At 50.3% G+C, this 27,676-nt stretch overlaps 2 protein-coding genes across 4 annotated transcripts in view; both read right to left on the bottom strand.

Annotated features, from left to right (window-relative positions):
• The window catches only part of NEDD8 (NEDD8 ubiquitin like modifier), a 130,718-nt gene that overhangs the window by 61,722 nt on the left and 41,320 nt on the right, over window positions 1-27,676 (bottom strand). The window lies entirely within an intron of this gene.
• IPO4 (importin 4) lies at window positions 81-27,573 on the bottom strand. Of its 3 annotated transcripts, none has more exons than XM_063301590.1 (30): window positions 27,369-27,573; window positions 26,254-26,340; window positions 25,224-25,303; window positions 24,124-24,165; window positions 23,176-23,305; window positions 22,900-23,079; window positions 22,260-22,325; window positions 21,741-21,842; window positions 21,542-21,625; window positions 21,286-21,447; window positions 20,948-21,001; window positions 20,751-20,860; window positions 19,409-19,517; window positions 18,501-18,630; window positions 17,539-17,652; window positions 16,913-17,026; window positions 15,424-15,547; window positions 14,855-14,966; window positions 12,445-12,563; window positions 11,630-11,707; window positions 11,020-11,077; window positions 9,988-10,093; window positions 9,353-9,546; window positions 8,836-8,880; window positions 7,795-7,923; window positions 5,914-6,122; window positions 4,875-5,007; window positions 3,278-3,382; window positions 2,441-2,510; window positions 81-1,549 (listed from the first exon to the last, which is right to left on the bottom strand). In XM_063301590.1, exons 1-30 carry the CDS (start codon window positions 27,435-27,437, stop codon window positions 1,422-1,424), a joined length of 3,243 nt encoding a protein of 1,080 aa, XP_063157660.1. In that variant the 5' UTR covers window positions 27,438-27,573; the 3' UTR covers window positions 81-1,421. The 3 variants fall into 3 exon arrangements, with proteins under 3 accessions (XP_063157660.1, XP_063157658.1, XP_063157661.1); XM_063301588.1 differs by having other exon boundaries at window positions 81-1,552; window positions 27,369-27,572; XM_063301591.1 differs by lacking the exon at window positions 24,124-24,165 and having other exon boundaries at window positions 81-1,552; window positions 27,369-27,572.

Raw genomic sequence — 27,676 nt, forward strand, 5'->3', positions numbered from 1 at the left:
AAGTTTGCAGGAAGCCATGTTCGGAGAAACAGGCGTTTAATTTTATTACAAGGTGCTGTATACAGTGTATTTTTTAAGTCTTTTGTTCCAAAAACTGCCAAACCAGACAGTTAAAATCTTAAATACAAAGGACAAGGGCATAGCTGATTTGTGGACTGCTACTCTGTGGCAGGAATCCAGCTGAAAAAACCACATCCCAGCAAAGGCATGTCCTCTGGGTGACTGCTGAAGAAATACAGAACTTTGTGCACACAAATATGACCCCTTGTAAGAAAATGTGGCGGAGTCAAATCCCAGGAAAGCTTCCCCAGGGGGATGAAGGCCAAGCTGGGATCCTCCCAGCTGCTTTGGCAACCAGCAAAAATTAATAGTAGTTGTGAGAACCATAAAAAATCGGCTGCATATTCACAACAGGGCAAAGTGGTGGGTTGGGCACCCGCTAAGAGCAACCGGCTGTTTTGCGTGCACCATGCCAAGGCTGTAAGAGTCTCTGCAAATGGAGCTAATTCGTTCTCTTCCATCATCGTGGGAATGCCCTTTCCCACAAGAACAAGTACGATCAAGCCGGATGTCAACCGCACCATGATTCACGCACCCCGCTCGGCTTTGTTAAGCTTCGGAAGATGCAACCAGAAACAGCGAGGGAGGGTGTGTGGACAGGAGCCCCCAGCCAGATTTAGCAAACCTAAATCCTAATTCCTGAACAGCCAATGAGTTACCTGTTCGGCAGCCCTGACAACCCCCGTTTGGCCAAGGTGCACATCTGAAGCCCCAGATGCTTGAACGAGCAAATTCCCCTTCTGGTAAAAATACCATTCCAGGCAACTGAAGCAGAAAACAAACCTCACTATGCTGCAGATCTCCCCTCTGTGGTCAGGAAGCCTGCAACATCAGAGTTAAAAAGAGACTTTCTTTGGAAATGACACCACGTTGAAGCAACTGCAGTGTGCTGGTTTCACCAGGCCAACAAAATTTGCCTTGGCAGCCTTGTGGTTGTGAAGATTATGGTCAGGGGGAAAAGTGCAGACATTTCAAATCTGGTTAGCCGCGTTAAGCGACTGCTGCAACCAACCTCGGGATATTGATCAGGATTTTCAGCCAAAGAGCTTGCCTTTGATGATAACAGGGGAGAGGGGGGAGGAGAGAGTTGAACTGTGAAAAAAAGAGACCCACAAATATCTCAACCCTCCCCAACACAAACACAGCCGCCCGGCTGCAGTTCTGAACGCCGGCCTTGCGTGTGGATCGGGAGGGAAACAAAGGGAGCAAGTGGAAACCGAGGGGGCTTCGCTTCGGTGCTGAAGCTGGGGGTCAAAACCAAAGTCTGCAGAGAAGGTGGGGCTGATGAAGGCCGCTGCCCTGGGCTCAGAAGTCCTGGTTGATGGTGCAATGTTGGGTGAGGGTGCCATTTCCTGGTCGACTCAAGCGGAGCCGATGGCTGCATTGATCAAAGTGCCGACTTCTGGAGGGTGGGCCAGGACGGCTGTCTGGAACTCAGCGGGGCAGCGGGCTGAGAGGCTGCCCAGGAGCGTGATCAGCAGGTTCCTGGCTTCTGGAGAGACCGAAAGAACGTCAGGGGGCTGCCAAAGTTAGGGTGCCCTGCTGGCACGACAGAAAAGGGTCTTTGGCCTCATCCGCTAAGCAGAGGGCAAGGAAGACTTTAAGAAGCCCGCTAATATTTTTCTCTCTGTTAGCATCAAGAGATTTACTCTCGTGTCAGAGATTGCCAGGGGAGAGCTGTGTTAGTCTATAGAGCAAAAAATTATATGGGGCCTCGTAGCACCTTTTCCAACCCAATTTTATTCAAAGGCCGAAGCTTTTGAATAAATCATAATAAGGTTTCATGAAAGCTGCTGCCTTTGAATAAAATTGGTGTGTCAGAAAAAGTGCTACCAGGCCCATTTGATTTTCACCGTTTAAATACGGATCCTGTTACCTCCCACCCTGAGGACCTCCTGAAAGGCCCTGAAAACCGGTTCATTTTCTCAGGCCTTGGGGTAAGGCGGCAGGGAGCCCCTGTAAGATTTTATTTTATGTTGCGTGGATCTTCTTTCTAGACACACAACTCTGTTCTTGAACGCTATTATTTTATTGTTGTAGGTCCTCTGTAAAGTGCTTAGTATCAGTGGGAGTTGGGTGTTTTTTTTAAAAAATGTAAATAAATATGGTTTGCAAGGAAGGCTTGATGGTTGTAATCTCCCTTGTCGGTTGCCAGCATTTGGAGACCTGAGGGTGACTTATTCAGCCCCCTGGATGTTCCCATTCTAGGGACAGTTTTGTTCCCCCCAATCTTGCTTGATTCACGCAAGCTCCTCCCTCCACTGTCCACCTCTGCCTCCTTCCCCCACCCACAGACACTGCAAAAGCCGCAGAAAAGCAGGCAGGTGGGCTGCCTGGAGGTGGGGCAAAGGGGGATGCTGCCCTCCCTGGAGACACATACCTGTGGGGAGATTTTTGCAACCTAGAACGGGGCCGCTGCTTCGCACGATCTCCGGAATCTGCTGCAGTACCTTTGGGGGCAGAAAAACCAGAGAGTTGCGTTGCTCCCCCAGCCCTGCAGAAGTTCCTTTCTGGGAAGAGTAAGGCATATACCCCCATCCCAATTATCCCACTGTTTCTGAGCTGGTGGTACATAGAAGCCCGTCCTCCAAAAAGCAGCTTCAGGATCAGGGCAGCCGGAGGGCAGGGAAACGAGAACGGAAGGACATTCCCACCCTCTGTCAACCTGGAAAGGTATCTCTGACTTTCAAGGCCTGGGAGAGAACAGCCCAGTTCTATTGAGTTGAAGGGCAGATGGGAATGGCCCACAACTCCAGCCCTGGGGTGCATGCAAGAATCAAACCCATGTATATATATGTATTTTTGTGTCTGTATGAGTTTGATTCCTGTATTCTCCTTTCTTGCTGGGAACAAAGCGCCTTAATTAAGCTGTGCTGAGTTTGTGAAGCTTCAGCTATTACTGAAAATGAGGTAGCTGGAGAATTAGTATTTCCTGCTGGGCCCGATGAAGTCTGATACCCTGGTGGGAGACGGGAGACTTTCCCAAGTTTTGAAGGAGGCACTGGAGAACTTATTCCTATCTGAGGGCCCACTGGGTGTTGAGGTGCGGTGCTGAGAGGGGACATTTTTCTACCTCAGTTCCAAATCTCAGCTTTGCTTTGAAAAGGAACCTTAAAACCAGGGTAGAGAAGAGATAGTGATTAAAGAAATATTTTGGACACTCTTGGGATGAAGCCAATCCCCTAAGACGTGTGTTCCTCGCCGGGCAGAGACATACCTGTGGCGGATCGTGTTCATAGATGAACGTGATGCAACGGTACACCGTTTTGTATTCTTCAAAGTCCTCCCTCAGAGGAAGGGCACGAAGCAGGACTGGGAAAACCTGTTGGGAAAAAACCCCAAGTGACCGTCAGCAATTCAAGAGTCAGAGATTCATGTGCAAAGATCGACTAGTTCCCACAACGGAAGAATGGATGCGTAAACTTATTCAGCTGGCACGGATGGTTAAGCTGACAGCTTTGATAAGAGAAAATATTGTGACTGGATTTGTTTCTACTTGGAAACTGCTTTGGGATTATTTGCTTGTATCTGAAAAAAACAAAGCTTTGATTTTGGGTTTTGGTGATGGAACGGCTTGATTTTACAGAAATAACGTTACTAAAAGTTTAACTAATGGTAAGAGATTACATTTGTATAATATGCATTTATATCTGCATTGGAGAAGACTGGAAGTCATTTTCTTTCTATATTTTCTATTTCTGCACTTTTATTTGTTGTTGTTTATTCGTTCAGTCGCTTCCGACTCTTTGTGACTTCATGCACCAGCCCACGCCAGAGCTTCCTGTCGGTCGTCAACACCCCCAGCTCCCCCAGGGACGAGTCCGTCACCTCTAGAATATCATCCACCCACCCTGCCCTTGGTCGGCCCCTCTTCCTTTCGCCTTCCTTATAGTTTTTCCTTTTTCTTTAGTTCTGTGTTCTACCTTTTCTGCATGCTGCATTTTGTATTTTACTTATACTTTGAAAATCAATAATGTTAAAAATAAAAAAGAGAGTTGGAGATTCAAGGTTCTGTAGAGTTCCTAACATGGTTTTAGCCCCCCTCTGCGGCTCCCTACAACGGTCTCTAAGCGAAAAGGCTACATTCTCTGGGCAACCCTGCAAGAAAGCAAAAATCCAGAGCCTCGCTCTCCACCAGGCCATGGGACTCTCCGAGCTGAAGATTTATCTGGCTATTGACCTTGAAGATAATTCCTCAACCATGGAACCGAGTTTATAGATCACAGGAGGATCCCAATCATCCTCAAGACGTCAGCCCCTTCCTTTCCAACATAGCTTGCTTGGAAATTCTGTTGTATGTAGTGTGCCTTTTGGATGCTCATGATCCGTTTTTTTTCTTTAAATTGTTCTTACTTTTAAGCCAGAGTCATCTGGAGTCTGGCAGGCTCTGAACTGTACAAAATGAAATGATGTTTCAGGCTGTTTAGTATACTTCTTTAGATTTTTTTATCCCACCTTTATTTTTATAAATAACTCAAGGCGGGGAACATTCCCAATACTCCTTCCTCCTCCTCTTTTCCCAACAACAACCCTGTGAGGTGGGTTGGGCTGAGAGAGAGGGACTGGCCCAAAGTCACCCAGCTGGCTTTCTTGCCTAAGGTGGGACTAGAACTCACAGCCTCCTGTTTCTAGCCTGGAGCCTTCACCACTAGACCAAACTGGCTTGTTAATTCCACGACTAGCCAGAATAAGGGAATATCTGGGACCACAGTGAGAAGGTAATGCATGGTGGAAGGTCTGAACTTCCACCTGCTGCAATTTCTCTCCAGGTCTGCAGCCCTGCAGAGCTCCCCCCCACTACATTTGGGACTCACCTGCTCAAAGGGCATCCCTCCAGGACTGCCCATCATCATCCTCGCAACAGCTCCGCAGACATTATCAGTAACCCGGCTGTTTCGCTCCTGAGAAATGAGGTTGGATAAAAGTGCCAGGATCTTGGGGTAGTGTCTGGCCAGGTAAAAACAAGTTAAGGGGGGAAAAAAGCGGTGGGTGGGTAGGTGGAGAGAAAGGCATTATTCTTTGGTTCTTCGCAAGACAAGGAAACTTGCTGCAGTGTATTTTGGAAAACAAACCCCTCCTGGCTTCCACTAAAAGTCAGATTTTCTTAGGAAGAAGCACGGCTTCTCTTACTACACATTTTTCATGCAGCTTGTACTTCAGAGAACACGCACAGAGGCTTCTCAGCAAATTTCACAGCAGGCTTTGTGTCAAAAGGCTGGAATCCAGGTACTGCCTGATGCTTTTACTGTGTCGTACTAAATCATTATATGGTTCTGCGTGGCGTGCGAAATGAACCCACTCATTGTGGTTTGTAAACATGTCTTAGCGTAACGTTTGAACCCAGCTAACAAACCACCACAAATAGAACTATCTGCCTCAGTGGCCCGTGGAAGTGTTTTCGGGAGCTGTGTCTGTTGTTTTCGAAAGCCTGAAAAAGGGGGAGCTGCAGCTGGACCCGGGAGAAACCCAAGTTGGGTTCTGAGGTTCCCAAAGAGAAGCAAAACCAGTTTACATCCCTTTATTGGCTGAGCTCCAGGGCGAGAGGGCCATCATTATATTTACTTGCTCATAAAGCATTTAAAGTTGAGAGATTAGCTTTTCGTTTTCCACTTCTCTGCCCATTAGATAACATCAGCTTTCCTCCTGGGGTGACGGGGAAAACAGAAATTGCAACAGAAATTCCAAGAATGGTGTGGAAAACCCATCCACTCTCTCAAGCAACTGACTTGGGGGCCGCTGCACCAACATTTTTGAACTTGTGGGGGAGGCAGGGGTGGGGTGGGGCTTTCCCCTGGCCAAATCTCGCTGAACAGGCGCACCTGCGCACCCCCGTGTGGAAGGAAACAAGGATACTCATGCATGGCTTCCCCGCCATGTTCTGCCAGGACACCCAGCCCGAAGACGGCGTTGCTGCGCACTTCCTGGTCCTCCTCACGGGCCGCCCCCATCAGCAACGGCAGCAGGTGTGGGATGAAGGCGCTTGAGACGCACCCCAGGCCCTGAACCGTCTCTGCAATGATTCCCACCGCAAAGGACTTGTCCGCTGCGGAAGAGGAAGGTTTCTGTGGAAGAGGGCAGGGAGGAAGGAAGGAGGCTTAGAGGCCGAGACAAAGACGGCTGCTCTTGGCCCAAATGCAGGGAAGGCAGAGAAGCCCGTGCAGCTTCTGCTGAGAACAAACCTCCTACCAGCCCAAGCTGGATGGCGGTGGTGAAATTCTGGCCTGGGATTCAAACTGAGTAGAAATGTTAGCAGGCTCTGGCACATGGTATCCTGCATATTGTTTTGATGACTTTCTTCCTGTTATAGTTCTTTTTAACATTAGTGGGAGGGAGGGAGGAAGGAAGGAAGACACTGGGAAGGAAGGAAGGCAGGCAGGCAGGCAGGCAGGCAGGCAGGCAGGCAGGCAGGCAGACACCGGGAAGGAAGGAAGGCAGACACTGGGAAGGAAGGAAGGAAGGAAGGAAGGAAGGAAGGAAGACACTGGGAAGGAAGGAAGACACTGGGAAGGAAGGAAGGAAGGAAGGAAGGAAGGAAGGAAGGAAGGAAGGAAGGAAGGAAGGAAGGAAGGCAGGCAGGCAGGCAGGCAGGCACCGGGAAGGAAGGAAGGAAGGAAGACACTGGGAAGGAAGGAAGGAAGGAAGGAAGGAAGGAAGGAAGGAAGGAAGGAAGGAAGGCAGGCAGGCAGTCAGGCAGGCAGGCAGGCAGACACTGGGAAGGAAGGAAGGCAGACACTGGGAAGGAAGGAAGGAAGGAAGGAAGGAAGGAAGACACTGGGAAGGAAGGAAGGAAGGAAGGAAGACACTGGGAAGGAAGGAAGGAAGGAAGGAAGGAAGGAAGGAAGGAAGGAAGGAAGGAAGGAAGGAAGGAAGGAAGACACTGGGAAGGAAGGAAGGAAGGAAGGAAGACACTGGGAAGGAAGGAAGGAAGGAAGGAAGGAAGGAAGGAAGGAAGGAAGGAAGGAAGGAAGGAAGGCAGACACTGGGAACGAAGGAAGACACTGGGAAGGAAGGAAGGAAGGAAGGAAGGAAGGAAGGAAGGAAGGAAGACACTGGGAAGGAAGAAAGGAAGGAAGGAAGGAAGGAAGGAAGGAAGAAAGACCCTGGGAAGGAAGGCAGACAGACAGTGGGAACGAAGGAAGACACTGGCAAGGAAGGAAGGAAGGAAGGAAGGAAGGAAGGAAGGAAGGAAGGAAGGAAGGAAGGAAGGAAGGAAGACACTGGGAAGGAAGGAAGGAAGGAAGACACTGGGAAGGAAGGAAGGAAGGAAGACACTGGGAAGGAAGGAAGGAAGGAAGGAAGGCAGGCAGACACTGGGAAGGAAGGAAGACACTGGGAAGGAAGGAAGGAAGGAAGGAAGGAAGACACTGGGAAGGAAGGAAGGAAGGACGGAAGGAAGACAGACACTGGGAAGGAAGGAAGGAAGGAAGGAAGGAAGGAAGGAAGGAAGGAAGGAAGGAAGGAAGGAAGGAAGGAAGGAAGGAAGGAAGGAAGGAAGGAAGACACTGGGAAGGCAGGCAGGCAGGCAGGCAGGCCGGCCCCGATTACTGTTAGTTGAAGGTGGTCTTGAAAAATGACCCCCAGAGTTGTTCTGGGTAGGAGTCAATGAACAGAAAGTGGAAACACCAGGAAGGGCAACTTGAGAGAGACTAAGAGATAAAATACTCTGGAAATGTCAGGCTGGAGGAGAGGAGAGGGGAGCAGCCCAGAAGCGACCAGCCTGGGATGCCAACTCACCATCTTGTTGATGAGCAGAGGTAAGAAACCGGCAAAATATGGAGCAAAGGTTTCTCCTCCAGTGGCTTCGGCGAGGACAGGGATCATCTCCCCGGCGTACTCGATCAGCATGCAGTCGTATTCGGCCTGCTTTGGAGCGTAGCAGGAAAGGGGGGGGGTCAGCGGGGAGGAGCGCTGCAGGTCCTGCCCAGGCACCCACAATCCCCCACCTTCACCTCAGCCGGAGGCAGCCGACGGAGGACCTCCCACACCACAATCCTCCCCCTTGGCACCTCCATTCGGGAGGAGATGGATGGGGCTGTTTTGCAGACCCCCGGACTAAGCTCTGGGGATGCCCCGGGGAGCCCTCTCCAACAGGCTGGAAGAGTGGGAGGGAGGCCCGCCCTTCCCTCCCACGAAGAGCCTCCCGAGCGGGCTCTGTGGGCCTCCTGATTAAGAAGATGCGGTCTTGCACGTGAGAACAGAAGGGCTCGGTCCTCAATCATCGGTGCAAAAGATTTTCACGCCTATCAACCATTATTGGCTTTCGCTCTGTTGCTTTTCTACTTAAAGTTTACTTGGTTTATTTTTATAATCTAGATTCTGCCTTTCAGACCAAAGATACGGAGCTTAATTTTGATTTGGGGACTTTTTTTTTTTTTTTTTTTGCAAATTGCTATTAACTATTGTTTTAAAAAGCCATTTATAGAGCCAACAGGAAAGCGTTAACTATAAAACCTCCTTGGTTAAAACTGGTTTCAAAGCTGGGCTGCAGCAAAGAAAACACCGAGGCCAGCCTCTCGACCAAGGCAATGCCCAAGCAAATAAACCACGTTCCAGGTTTACCAGGCTGGCGGGATCCCCACAACGCAATGGCCACCCAGCTCCATCCGCCTAGCCTAGCCTGTTGTGTGAAACCAGCCACCAAAAGCACAATTTGAGAATTGCACAACGGGGATACATACACACCCCACCCTAGTCCATTTTCCTTTCCTTTCCTCAACTAAAAGAGCCAAAAGTAAAACCTTCGTGGAATTTGAGGTGGTTGATTCCCCATCTTACTTCGTCGTCGTCATCTTCATCCTCCTCGTTGTCCTGGCAGGCTACCTACAGAGGGGAAGGGGGGATTTCACAACGAGAAATTCCACTTGCACCCGCTGATACAGCCTCTCGGCTTCCCAAGAGCACCTGCCCGCACACCAACCGGCCGCACGGGCTTGGGATCCTACGCGCAGGCACAGGTAAGTACGTGGGCGGCTATACTGCTCACCTTCTTTCCAAAATTGAGACTTTTAAATTGTATGTCCCATAATTAAAAAAACAAACAAACAGGCCAAAATCTCATGGGGTCTTAGCACGGGAACCCATCAGATTTGGGGTACGATATTATTTTTCATTAGATTTTGGGACAGCTGGTGATGCTGCCTGAAATTGGGCGATGGTATCCATTGACTAAAATGTGCACCGACTCTTGATGCAAAGGAGAAAGTCACTAGAACGTCACTGGTTTCATAAAGAGGAGGAGGAGGGTGGGGGGAGGAGGCCTACTAGCTTCTTTCTGCTCCGCAAGGAGGCTCACCTTTTGCTCCAGCACCGCCCGAATCACCCGGCAGAGCTCGGTCACTTGGCCAGGCTCCTGCAGGATGTCCTTCTTGCACTCCTTCACCACCTTGGCCAGGGTTTCCAAAACAGCCATCACAACTTGGCGCTCCCGGTCCTCCTGAATGCCTTTCATGTAAATTGGCAGCACGGTAGATGCCAGTTTCTGAAAAGCTGATGGAACACAAGGTTCAAGAGGGAGGGAGGGAGGGAGGGAGGGAGGGAGAGTCCTGCTTGGTTAGACCACAGGCCTCTCTGGCTTCAGGACCAGCCTGGCGCCTCTAAGTAGCTTAAAACAAGAAGTGCGGTCGTCCTTTCCTGCTAGGATTCCTGGGAATTGGTACTGATGGCCACACCGAGGGCAAACGGCTGTCGTGACCGTTCACCGCGCATTTTCTGTAAGGGCCTCCCAAGGCTGCCCCAATGGATAGCTTAGTGATGCGTTTCCCGAGAGCAAAACGCCCCTGTTCCTGCTGGGCGTCTGCTACCCGGGTCTTCCTCCCAGGACGCCAGGCAGCAGGCTTTGGGGAGGGGGGACAGAGGAGGGCCCCGCAGGCCCTCGGCTGCACTGTGGATGGTCTTAATCCACCCCTCCTGCTCCTGGCCCTCACTCACCAGCGATGTGACATTCGGACGGGTCCTGCTTGCACACCCGATGCAGCGAAATCACGAACTGCCCCAGGGCCTCGAAAGCCGATTTCCGCACCCGAATGTGGGGGCACTAGAAGAGGAGCAGGCCCAGCACGGGAGAGATGAGAAGACGACCGAGCAGGGCAAGGTGTTTTGCCCACCTTCGGACTGCACAGGGCGACCCAACTTTGGCAGAAGGGGCTCGGAGCTGCTGGAACAGCAGGCTCAAAGGGGCTGTTCGGAGCTTCAGAGGCTGGCGAAAACTCAGGAGATGCTGGATGAGTTCGGAACGGCTGCTTCAAACAAGCCCTGAGCTCCAACCTTTTGCACCCCACTAAACTAACACCCTACCCAGGACTAAGAACTTCTCCACCTGTTTCGTGGGTCAAGTAAAGTACAGGTAGTCCTCGCTTAACGACCACAATTGGGACTGGCGTTTCAGTTGCTAAGCAAAGCGGTCATTAAGCAAATCTGACCCGAATTTAGGACCTTTTTGTGGTGGTGGTGAATTGAATCACTGCAGACACTAAGCAAGCCATGTGGTTGTTAAGTGAATCACGCGTTTCCCCATTGATTTTGCTTGCCAGAAGCTGGCTGAGAAGGTCGAAAATGGCAATCCTGTGACTATGGGATGCTGTGACTGTCATAAATGTGAACTGGTTGCCAAGAGCCCAAATCGTGATCACGTGACTGTGGAGACGCTGCAACCGTTGTAAGTGTGAGAACCACTCATAAGTAGTTTTCTTCAACAGCGTTGTAAGTCCGAACTGTCACTAAATGAATGGTTGTTAAGTGAGGACTACCTGTAACATCAACAGCAGCAACAATCCTAATAATGTACTAGAACCGTAAGGTCCCTAAGCGTAGAAAGATTCAAGGTGGCTTGTTCTGGTTTGGCTTTTTTCCAGGAATCTTCCCCCTTCTGCCAAGGACCCCTCCCACCCCAGACCGATTTTTCCCACCCTGCATCCAGCTTCAAGTGATCCCCCTTCCTCCCCCATTTCAGCCCAGCGTTACCTCCAGGAACTTGGACACTTCCTGGAACGAGCTCTCTATATAAGGGAGGAAGGGCCCACTGAGAGAGAAAGGAAGGGAGGGAGGAAGGAAGGAAGGAAGAAAAAAATGAAGGCCTCATGGAGCACATTAGCTCTTTCTCAGCATGCTGCTTTCCTGTTCTCCCCAGATGCTGCCTGCCCCCCTTACCGTATTCACCATCTGCAACCCATTTTAACTTTCATATTTTATTTTTAAAATTTAAAATATTTTATATTTTAAATTCTGTGTTTTACAGTATGCCTTTATTTTAATTGTGATGCCTCTGACACAAATAAATAAAAATAAATCTACGGCCCTATCGGCCTTCACTGCATTCGTACAGCCCCCAGAGATGGTCCCGGTCCCCTTTTAAGCAGTGGGGCCTGAATGGCAACGCTTTGCAGCTGCAGGGGGGTTAAAAAACATCAAGCTGCCTGCTTAACGGTGCATCGCAACAACCCCGGATGGCCCCCTGCAGCTCTCTGCAAAGCTGGGAGGCTGCGTTCAGCCCTGCTCCCTCCCCCTCCTGCCTTCAAGGGCTCCAAATTGCCCCACGGGAGGATCCAGATAAACACACAGAGACCCAAAGTACCTGACGCTGGCAGCGATGTCCCCCAGAGCCATGCAGGCGTCCTCCTTTTCATCCATAAATGCGCTTTGCACGCAAGCCCTGCGGGGCGGGAATGGGGGAAGAAAAGACAGTCGCGGCCACCCTCTCACACACCCCTCCTACGGGGGTGTGTGGGTTCAAACTGGGTTTGCATGGAACAAGAATGGGACAGGGTTTTTTTCTCTCTTAACCCTTGCAGAGTTCCCCCCCCCACCCCTTAGTTATTAAGGGAAATAAAATCTCCACAACAGGCTAAGGAAAAAACCTCACTGCAAGCAACTAAACTAACAACAACAAAACTTTCTCTGTAAAGGACTAAGGCTTAGCCCCTTATGTAGAGGTTTTGTCTCCTTAATCACAGAGATTTGTGATTTGTATTTTTTTTTTTACTAACAAGTTCCAGAGCCTGAAAATTTTGAAACCCCCTCCTCTAAAGCAACTGTTTAGACAGCTTTCTCGCATTCTGATGTCTTTCAGTGGTGAGAAGCTATGAGCTTCCTCACAGACAGGATGGGAAAGGCTTTGGGGCCTAAACGATCCGAGCTGGTCCACATTGTGCCTGGCTAGACTACAGACATTAACCAGGGCTCACACGGAAGGAGCTATGTTTCTAGTCCTCATGAAAGCTGGGAACATTTTCTGAACAGGATGACAGCACCCAGCTACAAGCTCAGAAACTGGGAGGCAAGGGAATGGAAACTGACTCTGGTGCCTTTGTCCTGGACCCGTCCTCCCCACAAGAGAAAGGCCCTCCAAATTTGGATCCCCAATAAACTCTCCCTTGATGAGAAAGCTACCCGATCAGCTCAGCGTCTTCTTCATCTTCCTCATCAGTAAGGGTTTCTTCTCCCTCCACCTCCACCTCCTCTTCCTCGTCATCAAACAAAAGGAAAGAATTTCCGGAATCGAGGGGGGGCTGCAAGAAAGAAACAGTGACTCCAGTTAGTGACGATCTGCAGTGCTCCTAACACACTGCAGCAGGGCCAGGTCGATCCCGCCCAGTCGGTTAAGAGTCCTGGTTCGACGGACGGCAATGAAACCCGTTCACTGATTCAGGAATCTAACCAAGTTTGAAATACTTCACGGACAAACCACCACCAAGACGTGGGGAGGTTTCCCCATTGACAGAAGCGAGGTCCCTCGTTTTAAAAAGCTTTAAAAGTGAAAGTGGCCGTGGGCTTTATTTATTTATTTATTTAGCAAATTTATACAGCCGCCCACCTCACAAAAAGTGACTCCGGGCGGCTGGCCAGCAGAACAACAATCCGAACTGTATCACGATATTAAAAACATCAGACACGAATATCCACAAAAAAACCAAAACAAAACGTAAACAAATAAAAACATAAAGGAACCCCAAGACGGCAGGAAGTCAACCGCTTTGCAGGCTCGCCGTGGGGTCCCCGGCGTTGATGGAAGAGCCGTGTTTTCAAGGCTTTCCGGAAGGCTAACAGAGAGGGGGGCTAACCTCAGCTCGGGGGGGGAGGATGTTCCAGAGGGCGGGGGCCACAGCAGAAAAGGTGCGTCTCCCGGGTCCAGCCAGATAGAGCTCCTTAGCAGACGGGACCCTGAGCATACCTCTACTGCTGGACCTGATGGGATGGGCAGATGGAACGGGGAAGAGACGGTCCCTCAGATAACCTGGTCCCACGCCAGGTAGGGCCTTAAAGGTCAAAACCAGCACCCTGAAGCAGACTGGCAACCGATGCCGCTCACGGAACAGAGGTGTGCCATCCGAGAGGCACACAACCTAACTGTCCGCGCAGCCGCATTCTGCACCAGCGGAAGTTCCCGGTTGCTCTTCAAGGGCAGCCCCGTCCAGAGCACGTCCCAGAAATCCATTCTGGAGGTGACCAGGGCATGAGTGACAGTCAGTAGAACCTCATGGTCCAGGAAGGGGCGCAGCTGGCGCAGGACGCGAAGCTGTGCAAAGGCCCTCCTAGCCATGACTGCCACCTGCTCCTCAAGCAGGAGTCAAGAGTCTAGACCAGTGTTTCTCAACCTTGTCAACTTGAAGACGGGTGGACTTCAACTCCCAGAATTCCCCAGCCAGCGCATGCTGGGAGTTGAAGTCCACCCGTCTTCAAGTTGACAAGGTTGAGAAACACTGGTCTAGAAGGACCCCCAGGTTGTGCACCGGGTCTGTCTGGAGGTACCAAAGATGCTTAGAAGGAAGCTCTGACCGATTTTTCTTATAACATAATAGCAAAGCTGAAGCAAAATCAGGTGTTTTAACCAAAAAGCCTCATCCTTCAGCACCATTCATTTAAACTGCCCCCAGTCCCAATTAACTAACAGAAGCCTAAGTTCAACCCACCACAACATAATCCCTGCAGCTGTAAACAACAAGCTTTTATTATTGTTACATGTAATTCCTCACGGCTTTAATACTTCACACCGCTATTCCTGATCAGAAACCAGGTTGGAAAATGAAAATGATGGGAACCCCTGTGTAAAGGACACAACATTTGAGAAATTTCTCACGGGAGGCTTTAGGCACAGGCAGCAGAGCTGGGCTGCTGAGGTGAGTTTTAATGTAGATTTTTATTTTTTAACAAACTGCCCTTTGTGAGAAATTGGTGCGGCACAGGAATAATGCGACAAGCAAATGAGCAGCTAGTAAAGCTGGATGTGTAACTTTCACCTCTTGTACTTTGGTCCCACTTCCAGTTTCAGTCTGCAGTCCTTCAGCCCTTCCCAGCTTGCAATCTGAACAGATACAGTGGACCTTTTAATTTTCACAGCGTTGGCTGGGAACGTACCCTGAGGCTGCCAGATTCTCAAAAACCGACGCAGAGAAAGAAACTGCAAACAGCAGGGGCAACAGACACGAGTTAAAAGTCTGTGCTGGGCCCTGCGTCCTTCTGCAGGCCCACAGCGTGGCACTCTGCGCTGGAATCTTTCCTGAACATTTTCAAAGGAGATCAGAATCCAGCGACGCTACTCCAAGATTGGAGAAGGTTCAAGACAGGGTTGCAACAGCTTCAAAAAAGGGTTCTGAATTCTGCTGCCCAGCATTTAGTAAAAGGGAAGTGTCATTCTCCAGTTACTGAATGTTGGTAGAATTCCTGAGCCACGAAGTTCTCCAGCTTGGGTTGGAGAAGAAGATGCCTCTGTTGGACAGCCATAAACACTCCCGCTTGAAAGAAGATGAAGGCTGTTAGTGGCAGAGAAAAGCTTGGGGAAACCCGCATGTCGTGTTCTCACCTTGATGCCCTCTGTGGATTTGAGGGAATAAAGCAGAAGAGTGGTGATGCGAGGCAGGTATGGTGTGATTGAATCCCCCATGACGTTTGCGAGCGCGCCAAAAAGACTGTACCTAAAGGTGGCAAAGGTTCTGGGTGAGCGGGCCTCCTTTTTGAAGTTGGCAACCAAAAAGCCCACGTTGTGCAGAGAACAATCCCACCCCGTGCCAGACAAAACCAAAAGCAGAAAGGTGAGAATTTTCCTTGCGCTTAATCTCAGCTATGATGCGCAAGCTGCTGTACCTCTATGCTCTTGCAGGCTTTATAAAGCAGGAGAAAGGGTGCCCTAGCAGAACCAAGACAATTAACAGAGTAGGCACCTTCAAACATGGATTCTTCTTCTGCCTGAGTGCCAGGGCTCTTAACTGGCAGCCTCCGATTGCTGAACATGCACCCACATACAGTACACTCGAGTCCAACTCATTTAAAGGGAACCGGATTTGGGTGAGGCTGGCGGAAGGAACCGAGGATGGGTCAAGCTGAGAGCGAAGACTCACAAAGAGATGACAGGAGAGGCCCCGGCGGACTTACGTGCATCGCCGCAAGTCAGGATCGTCCACTCTGTCGCAGAGGTCCAGCCCAAGCTGGCAGCACCTCTCGGAAATCGGCAGGAAGATGTCTTTGTCCAGGACGTTGGCAAGGATAGCCACTGTCTCTGCAAACGAAACAGGGAGATCCGGATAATTCGGATGGGCTGTCTCTGGGGCATTGCATACTACTTCGGTTCGAAGGATCTAACTCCTAGTACGGCCTGGTTCAAGGCAGGTTCGAGGTCCGGAAAGGGAACAGCGCGTTTCCAAGCTCTGTGCTCACTCAACAAAAAGGCCCTTCCACCACTGGGGAATTTTGACCCTTGACTCAGCAATTCAAAGTTCGTTTTTCCAGTCCCATTCTCTCTTCCCCTCCATTCAGTTTCCTGCCAGGGGCAGGAACTATTCCCCATTATCTCCCAACCCAATTTTGTTTTTGTTGAAAAGAGGATAGCGCGCAGGTGAAAGTCTAGAGGCGCTCCCAGATTTGTGTATGAACGATTGTTCGGTGCATCTAAAGATGGGGATCAATTAATTGCATAAATAGGGAGCCTTTTCTTATAGATAATTAATTTTAACCTGCAGTTATTTATTTAATCAATATTTTTCAACCTGGCCCTGCCTTTTTTAGAACGTGACTTTTGGCCAGTCTCTATATATACTTGTGTTTGTGTGCGTGTATTTCTGAATGTGAGTCAAATGGCACACACTTACTGGGAAGAAAAATTTCAAGGATTGTTTTGAGCAGGAATTAGCAACGGGCTGCCCGCGGTTTTGTATGTACCAGTGTACAATTTCTGGTTTCCTCATTCCACCTTTCTGGACGACAGGGGTGAGGCTACCTTAAATTCAGGAGTCTTCCTTTCAAGCAGCTTAATAGAGAAAGGATGATGGGAGAAAAAATGCTGCAATTAGTAATTGTTAAACGAACTGGGAGACGGGAACCTTTGCTACTGCAAATCATCGAGATACCTATCACCGGACTCCCATGTATCTTCCATCAAAGCCTACTGTCTCCCAATTAAAGAGGACTGAAAACCCATCCACCAAATTATGATCTTTCCATTCCAGCTCACGGCAGTCAGAAAATCCAGAAAATCTTGCTGCATCACACTATTATCACTACATTTTAACCCAGTGCTTCTCAACCTTGGCAGCTTTAAGAGGTCTGGACTTCAACTCCCTTTGCTGGCTGGGGAATTCTGGGAGTTGAAGTCTAGACCTCTTAAGTTGCCAAGGTTGAGAAAGTTTTAACCGCTTGTTACAATGCAGAAAAGAAATGACACTTGGCTCTATTTTTTTCCCGCTTTTACTACCTTTTTTCCCCCTCTTTCAGGTCTGATCTTTTTCATGTTACAAAGGTGAGGACGTGAACCAGCTCTTTTTTCATTACTATGGAAATTATTCTGGAAATCTTGAGGGCTGAAAGGCTGGGAAGCAACGCTTCCAACCTCAACAATGGCTGTAAGGTCGTGACCACCTTTCCTTACCCACAGACTGAATCTGGACAGGTCTGAGGTCTTCCCGGGTCGTGAGCATGTAACCCGTCAGGTGCTCCATGACTGCTTGGAAATACGGCAGGAGAGATTCCTTGGCGGCCTGGGCTGGAGATCGAGGGGGAAGAGGGTGAGAAGGGAACAGTTTTCCCCAGAAAAGATCTCAGGCTCCTGTTTTCAGCCTCGCTGTAGCCTGATCTATGAGGAGCACTGATGGGGTGGAGGAAGAATAAGAAGGGAAAACAAGCCCCCACTTCTAGTTCCTATTTCTCATTTCTTTTGTTTCATCCTCAAGTTGTTACTGCCATCAAACCCAAACAAAAGTTTGTTAAATCTTTTGGGGGAGAGCATTAAAAACCCCAGAGCTGTTTTCAGCAAACGCAGGCCTGTTGGAGTGTGCCTAAAACTGCTCCCCAGAGAAGTTCATCATTTCACTTAGATAAATGCATAAATTCCCCTCCAAGCAGCGACCTTTAACCACCCGCCTCCCAAACCACTGTCTGAAGCTGCCTCGGACGCTCGGCCTGTCGCTATCCCAGCTGCATGGAGACTGCATGGCGGGGAGTTCTGAAGGTCAAGGGTGTGCATGTGTTTGTGGGTGTGTCAGCAGAGCTGCCTACCAATGGCCCCAATGGCGCTAACAGCCAGCTCCTTGGTGCGTGGACTCCCAGGACAGGCCAAGGTGCTGAGCATCCGCTCCATCAATGCTGGGAGGTAGGGGGAAATCTTGTTTTCTGTTGGGAGCAGAGAGAAACAGTGGCAGAGAGGACACAAAATCCATCCTGCAGGCACACATATTACACTCAGCCACAATACAGTTCACAGACACATCCACCAGGCCACCATGTGTTGTGAGCCATGCTTTAAGGCAGGGTTTCTCAACCTCAGCAACTTTCAGATGGGTGGACTCCAACTCCCAGAATTCCCCAGCCAGCCATGCTGGCTGGGGAATTCTGGGAGTTGGAGTCCACCCATCTGAAAGTTGCTGAGGTTGAGAAATACCGCTTGAGGGCTTACTGAGAACCCATCTGTGGTTGAAGAAACTATGGTTGGTGCGATGCACGAAGAACAGCATAACAAGAGCAAACTGCAGGCCAAGCTGTTTTGGGGCTCCTCTGAGAGACAGGCAGGAGGAGGAGTCAACTTGGACTCCACCCTCTTTTAGGCCGAGCAAGCTGCAGCAGAGTTTGTCCTCGGCACCTTTATCTATTTCAGCAGGCAACAGGATCCACCGAGAGAGTGCCCTGAGCCGGTAAGTTAGCAAGGGTCTGCCAGATCCTTAAGGGAAGGGAAGAACTGGAGCGCACAGATTTTTAAGTTGATCAAGTCTTTGCTTCAGGAAGACACGAACTAATTCCGGCTTTTCCAAAGACAAGCAGCTACTGTGCCTCTCCAGATCAGTTAAAGGACTAATGGCTGAATTCACAAAACGTGCCAGCTTGTTTCATCTTCACCTGGGTGAAGCTCCGGCCTTTCTGGCCCAGCACGTTTCACACACCGTCCTGTTTATGGGTCCGCATACCGAACCCAGAAAACGGCTTTATTCGGAAACACGGCTGCGGGGGTCTCCACAAAGTCTTACCGAGGTTTTCCACAAAGTTCTCCAGAGCGTAGTAAGCCTTGGCCAGGTGGGAAGTGTGGGCCAGCTGGACCCCCTCCAGGTAGCGCAGGAGGAGCGGCATTATGTCATCTGAGAAACGAGCAATGTCTGGCTACGGTTACGGGAGGGAAGAAGATTGGGACAAGACTTAGGGACTTAACAAAAAAACAAAGCACAGATTTTATAATACTCTTCCCCAGCCTGGTGGCTTTTGAGATGTTGGGACTTCAGTCCCCCATCCAAACGCAGAGCAATGCAGAGCAATGCGTTTGGATGGCACAAGTCCTGGGAAAGCCATTTTACAGTCTCTAGCAGCTGCAGAAAGCCAAAACTGAATTGTTTCGTTGCATATGCATTCTGCCTTTTCTCTTCAGAGCTGCTGGTGACATAAAAGAGTATGAGATTTTTTCTCACAGAACCCTGCAAGGTGGTCCCGGGAGACAGGAACTGACTAGCACAAAGTCACCCAGTGAATTCCAGAGTTGAATGGGGACCTGAATCTGGATCTCCCCAGTCCAGCCTTCTCCAGGTGATTGGACTACCTCCCGTAACCCTTAGATAACATGACCAAGAAGCCCCTGGTGACTTTCTGGTTGTTATGTCAGGGCACTTTTTTTTTTTTTTAGTATATATTGTGCGTTTTTAAAATCGTAAGCTGCCCAAAGTCTTTTGGGAGTCAGGCAGCCCTGAAATCTAAGAAATAAATATATTAAATAAACACATAACAAACCGTTTTTGCTACTTAAGCGAATTTTCTTTCCTAAAAAGGGAATTAAACATCTGGATTGCCGGGGGACATAATCTACTCACGGTGTGGGAGTGTCTAGCCAGGAGGGCACTGATAGAAAGACCGAAACGGTAAACACCTCCTTCCTTTCTGCGTGGCTCACCTGCAGATTCTCAGAAAACTGCCCAAGGGCGAAGAGTGCTGCGTTGCGCACAACCTGACTTTCATCTGACAATGCTCGGCACACCACCTGCAACATGGGCTGAAGATGTCTGGAAATGGAAGGGCGTTGACATATGAAGTACAGGTAGTCCTTGACTTACAACCATTCATTTAACGACGGTCTGAAGTTACAACAGCTTTAGAACGAGTGCTAAAGCACTTCCCAGCCTTGCAAAATGTTGCACCCCCCCACGGTCACATGATTGCATTTTGGGCACTTGGCAACCGCTTGCATTTACGACCGGTTGCAGCGTCCTGTGGTCATGTTTTCCAGCAAAAGACACCCATCGGGGAAGCTGGATTCACTTAACAACTATGATGATTCACTTGACCTGTGATTCGCTTAACGGCTGCTGTAAACAGGTCATAAAATGAGGTCCAGTCACATGGTGACTTGACTTATGACCACGACGACTTATGATGGAAATTCCAGTCCTGATTGTGGTCATAAGTTGAGGACTACCTACAGGCTCACAGCATTTAATCATTCAAGCCTTCCCCAAACTGGTTCCAATGACATCCTACATAGGGATCCTTGACATTCCTAGCACAGATAGTTTATGCTGGGAGAGGGCAGCTCAACCAGCACCCTTTCTGTGAGATGCTGATGTCCTCGTTTCCTCCAGAGGACAAGATCTGCTGCGGCAGCTCCCTACTGACGAAGATACACGACTGCATTTTTATCTCGCCATTTCTCCTAAGAACTGTGTGGTTTCCATGGAGGTTTCTCCCCCGCCACACACAAGAGAACTGGGGAGAATCCCAGATTCAAACCCGCATCCAGCTGCAGTGCTCTGTAATCGGCATAGCACAGAACGATGAATGCCCAGCCTGTAAGACTCTGCACTCGTAACAGCCACGTCCAGACTCATCCCTGTCACAGCTTCAGGCCAGGCACCTGGGTAAGCCAACATGCTGAGACAACGGCAGGGCTCCCCACAACCTCTTAGCCTCCTTTGAGCCAGGCTGGGGGTTGGCATGAACCTTGCCCCTGGGTGAACCTGGGGCAGTAATTCATTAGGCCCCTGCCCCACCTTTCTGCCAGGAGCTCAAGCGCCTGGCATTTCCTCCCCACAACACCCCTATGAGGTAGGCCGGATCAAGAGTCCAACTGGCCACAGGACGCCCGTGGCTACGGATGGATCTGAACGTCGGTCTCCGCAGTCCTAGTCTGTGAAAGTGCAGGGAACAAGACTTCCAGAATAAGCCAGCGTGCCTGAGACCAGAGGCCGCCAACTAAGTGGAAGGAACAGACCGCGATCCAAACTGCTGGGGATACCTACTTGTTGCGGATGTGATCCCCGCAGCCTTCTGCCAGCACCGCTAAGCACATCAGCCCTGCCTTCCGGTGATAAGGATTGATGCTCAAAAGCGCTGGCTCCATCAGGGGAGTCTGGGGCAAACCGACAGGAGCGTTTTGAAGGCACTGTTGGCCCCCCATGGCTGAAATTCTGACTGCCCCCCAAAAACGTGCACTCACCAGCTGGGGGAAGAGCTTCTCAGGGGGCAGGTGCAGCGCCAACATGTCCACCACCTGTCGGGAGGAGACAGAAAGAAGTTCAGCCAGGGAACCCTGTGGGGCAAAGGGCCGGGGCAGACCACAAGGGATTCTGGGACTGAACTGGGGATGGGGGCAAGAGAAGCTTGGGGCGTGCCGGGAGTCGAGGACCCGGCGGCAGGAGGCAGCCGGAGGACTGGTGAGCCGGGGGAGCCCAGGGAATGCTGGGAGGGAGCGAGGCAGAGTCCCCACCCACGAAGCCCAGAGCATCCTGGGAGGTGGGGAGAAACCGCAAGCCCCCCGCCCCCCGCCAGGCAGACCTGGACCGCAAAGTGTTTGGGCGTCTGGACTTCCGCCTGGTCCTCGATGTCCTCCTCTGTCAGCTCGTCCTCCACGTCCATCTGGCCCAGGGCTGGCTCCGCGCTCATGATGGGGAAGAGGGTGCTCAGGATGGGCGAGAGGAGCTTGTGCTTCAAAATGGCCTGAGGGGAGAGGGAAGGCGAGGTGCCCCGTGGGCCGGGCTGTCTGGCAGGCAGAGGGGGGGGCCTGACGCCCGGGGGGGCCGGGCACCCTCACCTTGCTCTTCAGCTTGACGAGGTAGCTGACGCAGGAGAGCGCCTTCACCCGCAGGCCGTCGCTCAGCGCCGGATTGGCGGCCACCTGTGGAAAAAGCCTGAGTCAAGAGCGGCTGGTGCTGCTGCCAGCCAGCAGGGGGTGCCAGGGGGCCGGAGCAGGTTGCGGGAAAGAGCCATGGCCGGCTGCCCGTCCCATTCACCTCCAGGCAGAAGCTCACGACTTCCGAGAGATGCTGGGCCACAATGGCAACTTCGGTCTCCAGGAGTTCGTCAAAAACCTCCATCGCTTCACTTGCCTGGACCTGGAGGGCGGGGGTGTGCAGGGACAAGTCACAGAAGAGAAAGTTGGAGGGGGGGGGAAACATTGCATTTCAAGGATTACAGGTAGTCCTCAATTTATGACCGTTCATTTAACGACAGTCCGAAATTATGACGGCTTCGGAATGGGTGGTTTATGGCCTGTAAAGCACTTCTGAGCATTGTAAAACGTCACACCCCAACCCTGCGGTCACACGATCGCACTCTGGGCACTTGGCAACCGGCTTGCATTTACGACCAGTTGCAACATCCTGCAGGTTTTTCTGGCAAAAAACGCCCACTGGGAAGCTCAGCATGATACAGACGGGGACGTGCACAGTGCCATTTGTTGACTTGGGCAGAGCGTACCTGCTGGTCCCTAAGAGCCAGCATTTATACACAAGCGCACACAGATTCCGCACCTCGTTAACGTGAATGAGTTCTCGGATAGCTGCTATCACCTTGGGCATCATGGAAGACATCAGGTTCTGGCAGATGCAGGAGGAAAGCAGGTATCAAAAGGGAGCCGGAGGGAACCACAGCACAGATTACGTTTAAAAATTAAAGCCATCGCCCAGGGCACTGTTTCTCAGCCTCAGCAACGTCAAGACGTGTCGGCTTCAACTCCCAGAATTCCCCAGCCAGCCACGGATGTGCCCATTAAATCCGCAAGAGTTGCGCTTGGCTCAAAGGCCTCTTGATCTTAACCTCACTGCTTTGCCAATCGATAAATTAAAGCATACAATTAATCAACCGAAATCTGTTCACCAGAGTCCTAAAACAGACCTGTCTCCCAGCCGAGGGGCGTTACGCAGTCCAGAGGTGAAGATCCTGTGGCTCTCCAGGCCAGCAGCCACGGCCAACCTGGCCTGTGATGGGGGATGCTGGGGGTTCAGGAGCATTCGGAGGGCCCCCGGTTCCCCTGGGTCTGGTGGCAAGGAGTTCCCCTGCCCCCTTGAGCTACTTTCTACCAGCAACGTCCTTTGAAGCCTTCTGTCTCAATACCGTGACGACGAAAGGCAGACAGGTGGGATGAAAGAGGGAAAAGGATCATTTACCCACCACTTCGTCAGAGCTCAGCCCGCCAACCACGGCGCTCAGGCTCCGCAGGGAATAGTAGAGGATGGCTGTCTGACCCCGGTTGTTGAGCGTCTGATGGAAGAGGCGCAGGAGGTCCTTGTTGTGGGGGCAGAAGAGGTCCGGGTCCAGCTCCACAGCAGACTGCAGCAGCAGTAGCGCCATCTGTGCCCGCAAGGAGGTGCAAGGGTGATGGGGGGTTCGAAGGGACCTGAGAGGCTTCCGTCCCCTCCTTTCAGGGCCCGCACGGTCCTGACCCACCTGGCACTTGTTGGGGTCTCGGGAACGGGCCCCCTGCTGAATGATCTGAAGCACCTGCGGCCATTTCTCCAATGTCTCGTTCTTCAGAATGACGGCAGCCAGCTGGGCTAGGCCCAGGGAGACCTTATGGCTGGAAAAGGCGATGGTTTTTGGGGAGGTGGGGAGAGAGAGATGAGAAGCTGAAATCCCAGTTCACACCATTACACCTTTCCCAACCCAATTTCTCTGGCCTGATCGACACGTCCCAAACAAAACCTACAATTCTGTCCTCCAACGTGACGGAAAGGTGCGCAGGAAGACTCAAAACTAGCCGCTTGGTCTTTGGGAAGTGGCTCGAAGACATGCCCCCCTCCCCCCAATTAGGTCAAATCTTTTGCTTCCGTTCTGAATTTCCAGAAGCAGTGGCGTCTATCGATCCTTATTTATTTATTAAGTCACGGTGTGCCACTTATTCTAACAACCCCAACACGCTTTGCGATTGCTGGAAAGCAAAAGAGAAAATTAGCAGGGAAAAAAGAAGGGGAGTAATCCAATTACAGGGCGCAGAAGAGCCTTAGGGCAGGAATACAGGCAGGACCTCTCCCTGCCTGCACTGTTGCCCAAGGCAACCCACGAGGTGTACCTGGAAGCTCACGAACAAAGACAGTGGGGAGAAAATCCCACTGATGTTCTTGAGCTGCTGAGCTGGGGTTAGGCTGCCCTGAAACCGAGAGGTGGAAACCCTCTGAGCTGCTGCCCCAACATGGAGGGAGGGCCCCAGGTGGAAAAAAGCTGGTCTGGTCTATTGGGTGTGTTTGGATAGAGATCTTTTCACAACACCTCTTACAAAATCCTTAGAAGGGGGAAAAAATGTGCTGGAAATCCCAGGAATTGCTTATGGGGCCTCCGTGTGTGAAGGAGACAGTCCCTCACACTAACCTGTAACTCCTCCCCAGCAGGAATACTCACTCTGTCTGCTGTTGCAGGCTGTTTAGCACAAGTGTCTTGAGGCTGAAAGAGACAAGATTTGGGCAGATTTTAGTTCTGGAATTAAATTACAGGTAGTGCTCATTTAACAACCATTCATTTAGTGACAGTTCTGAAACATGACTTGAGTCTGGTCCTCGCACTTACGACCACCACAGTGTCCCTGTGGTCATGTGATCGCAATTTGGGTGCTTGGCAACTGGTTTGCATTTATGACCACTGCAGCATCCCATGGTCACGCGATCGCCACTTTCGACTTTCCCAGCAGGCTTCCAGCAAGCAAAATCAAAGGTGGACTGCACGATTTGCTTAATAACCATGTGGCTTGCTTAACAATTGCCACAAAAAAGCTCGTAAAATCGGGTCAGATTCTCTTAACAACCACATCACTTAGTGACCAAAATTCTGGTTGTTAAGCGAGGACTAGCTGTACACAGTACTAGATTAGCAAGTGAGCCATATCATTGAACACCAGCAGATCTTCCTCAAGCTGGGTCTCCCTAATGCCAGAGTCTTAACCACAACCCCACACTGGCTCTTGCACATTCTATATATCCTTCAAAATTACACATTATTTTACTTTTGTGAAGTTTGCTGGTTTTCAAACTTTTGTTCTCATGCTCCTTCTCTTTTTCTCTGTATGTTTACTACTTCTTTTCTTAAACAGTTACTATTTCTCCATCAGTGTTCCTTATTGCCCTCAAGACCCTTCCCATTTTTAGAAATTATGGAGGACCCACAAAAACCTTTTGTCTGCATGGGTTATATTTATTGATATTTGCTGTATTAAAAATTAAAACTGATGCATTCATAGAATATTTATTTACTGAACCATGTAAAAACAACAATATCAAACCCATTAGATATTAAGATAAATAAAATATATTTCATGAGAAAACCCCATGTTTTTTAACAAATAAAAAAAATGAGTAGAGTGACATTGTTTTAAATTTTTGCAAGCATATCTAGCAAATAATTTTGATTTCACGGAGCCCCAGGAGTCTTTGGACACACTTTTAAGAAATGCTGATGGAGACCAAGCAAAATGGAGCACCAGATTTGTCTTCCAGTCCTGCACTTACGCATCCTGTTCCGCTGCACTAATTTTCTTCCAGTGTTTGGTCAGCCGCCTCCTCAGCAACACAGCAGCAAACTGCTGGATCTGAGAAAGGAGAAGAGGAGGGAGAGAGGGAACCGTAAGACCACGGAGGAAAGGCCGAAGCAGCGGATTCCGAGAAACAGGAATGGTGGGTTTGCCAGTGAGGAAGCCGCACTGCACAAAATTGAATGAAGGAAAGGGAGCCCAAACAAGCACGAGAGAGAACAATATTTCAGTAAACGATTATGTCTTCAAAATGGCAAAAGCCATGGGCGGTAGAGATGTGAGTTCAAAAGAGCAGCAGAAACACCTTCTTTATGAATTTAAAGCAGCCCTTCTCAACCTTTTGACGCTGGAGGAACCCTTGAAATATTTCTCAGGCCTCAGGGACCCCCTGCACATTCAGGCTCAAATATAGGCCAGAAGTTGCAAAATTATTCCATTCGTTTCCTGGGTAGGCCTGTCTAGATGCATTCACAGTGTTCTTATACTAAAAATAAAGAACGAAACTTACCTCTTTAATGTGAAGTTGCCAGAATTTGAAATAATTTTTAAAATAAATCGTGATCTCTCAGGGAACCCCTAGGGACCTCTCACGGAACCCTGGTTGAGAAACCCTGATCTAAAATCTCAGTTGGGCCCACAGAAAAAGAAAGGTGGGGGAGACTATTTTTGCCTCAAGAGGCACAGAACATGCCCCTGTGGTTTGGCAGGAGGATGTAAAGCAGAAAGCCACATAGGTAACACCTTAAAGCAGTGTTTCTCAGACTTGGCAACTCTAAGATATGTGGACTTCAACTCCCAGAATTCCATGGCTGGCTGGAGAATTCTGGGAGTCGAAGTGCACATGTCTTAAAGTTGCCAAGTCTGAGAAACACTGCCTCAGAGCATGCAAAGAGTGCTGATCCCCTTCTCACTGTTTGCAACTACCTACATTTAAAACCAAGCAGAGGAACGGGACACTTTAAACTCCAGTGCCTCTCGCCAGGCAGAGCCAAGCCTTGTTGATTTACCTGAGGATGCTGCAAATGTGTCATCACATGGCAAAGATGGGAAAGAGCTGCAGGTTGCTTTAGTATCTCTTTCAGCTGGGCTGTAGCCTGGTAGGATGAGAGAACAGGCAGCGATGGGTTAAACCCGCCCCAAATATTCCCCGTCTTGAAGTTTTGCCCTCAAAGCTTCTCTTTAGGCACAGCACCCATAAGAAAGGGGGAAATGTTTCAAACCAAGGGAACCAGAGAGGGCTATCAACAAATAAGATTTTCAGTGCCACAAGCATTAGCAAGATGGGCACAGGGAGGATCGCTTTCTGTTCAGATGTCAGTTTCCATCAGTACTGGAAAGATAAACTGACAGGCAAAGACCTGATGTTGAGTTCCTTACAGAGATGATCTACAGATAATTATATGGTCATGAAATTCAGTCATCCTTTATTAATCCTTTATTGGAGAGCCAGTTTGGTCCAGCGTTTAAGGCAATGGGCTAGAGACCGGGAGGCTGAGAGTTCTAGTCCCACCTGAGGCACGAAAGCCGGCTGGGTGACCTTGGGCCAGTCCCCCTCTCTCAGCCCACCCCACCTCACAGGGTTGTTGTTGTGGGGAAAAGAGGAGGGGGAAGGAGTATTAGGTATGTTCCCTGCCTTGAGTTATCTATAAGCATAATAAAGGCGGGATAGAAAATAAATAAATAAATTGAAAGTGGTGTGAAATTTTATGCAGGTGTAGGAGATATATATGTACATACATACATTTCTCAAATATATAATTTCTTGGGCTGTTTGGCTTTTTATTTCCCTTCCCTGTTCGGTTTAAATAAAATAAAGGAGAGAGAGAGAGAGAGAGGGAGGGAGGGATCTGTGCTAGACCATGCTGGCTGGGGAATTCTGGGAGTTGAAGTCCGCCTGTCTTTGAGAAAAATTGTGTTAGATGAAGCAACCAGCCAAACTGTTCAAGCCCCACTAACTTCCACACCACTTTGGGGCACGAAGGGCATCATGTCACACCCCCCGTAGCACCAACGGCTCTTCCTTCGCTCCAACGGCAAAGCCACCCCAGGCCCTCCCACCCACCTCGAAATCCCCCCTTTCTGGCCCCCCTCCCCACGGCTGCCTGCCTGCCTGCCGCTCTACCTGTTGGATGACGGCATTGTCAGGCTGCAGCAAGAGCGAAAGGATTTGCTCCAGCTGTTCCGCCGCCATGGGGCCCCGAGAGAAGGCAGGCGGGGGGGAAGGGCGGGGGCATCGGAAGGGGGGGCGGAGGGGGCCCCACCGGCGCCGCCCAGGGCCAGGGGGCGGCGGCGAGGAAGGGGGCGCAGCGCCCGGGCGGATCGCGGGGAGCAGTTGCCGCCGGCGTCCCCACTCCTAGCACATGTGGAGCAGACGAGACGCAGCTTCCGGCGGGTAGAAGGGATCCGGAAGCGTGCAGCTCGGAGCTCGGG

Source organism: Candoia aspera, chromosome 4, assembly GCF_035149785.1.
Source record: "Candoia aspera isolate rCanAsp1 chromosome 4, rCanAsp1.hap2, whole genome shotgun sequence".
In the NCBI taxonomy this organism is placed as follows: domain Eukaryota; kingdom Metazoa; phylum Chordata; class Lepidosauria; order Squamata; family Boidae; genus Candoia; species Candoia aspera.

Bases quoted from the DNA above. Each gene is read 5' to 3' on its own strand.
- IPO4 (XM_063301588.1), bottom strand. From the start codon at position 27,437: ATGGCGGCGGAACAGCTGGAGCAAATCCTTTCGCTCTTGCTGCAGCCT. The intron at 21,626-21,740 runs GTGAATGGGACG...CTTTTTCCACAG, and splicing joins TCGTGAGCTTCTGCCTGGAG to GTGGCCGCCAATCCGGCGCT. The intron at 21,448-21,541 runs GTGAGGGTGCCC...CTCTCCCCTCAG, and splicing joins TCGTCAAGCTGAAGAGCAAG to GCCATTTTGAAGCACAAGCT.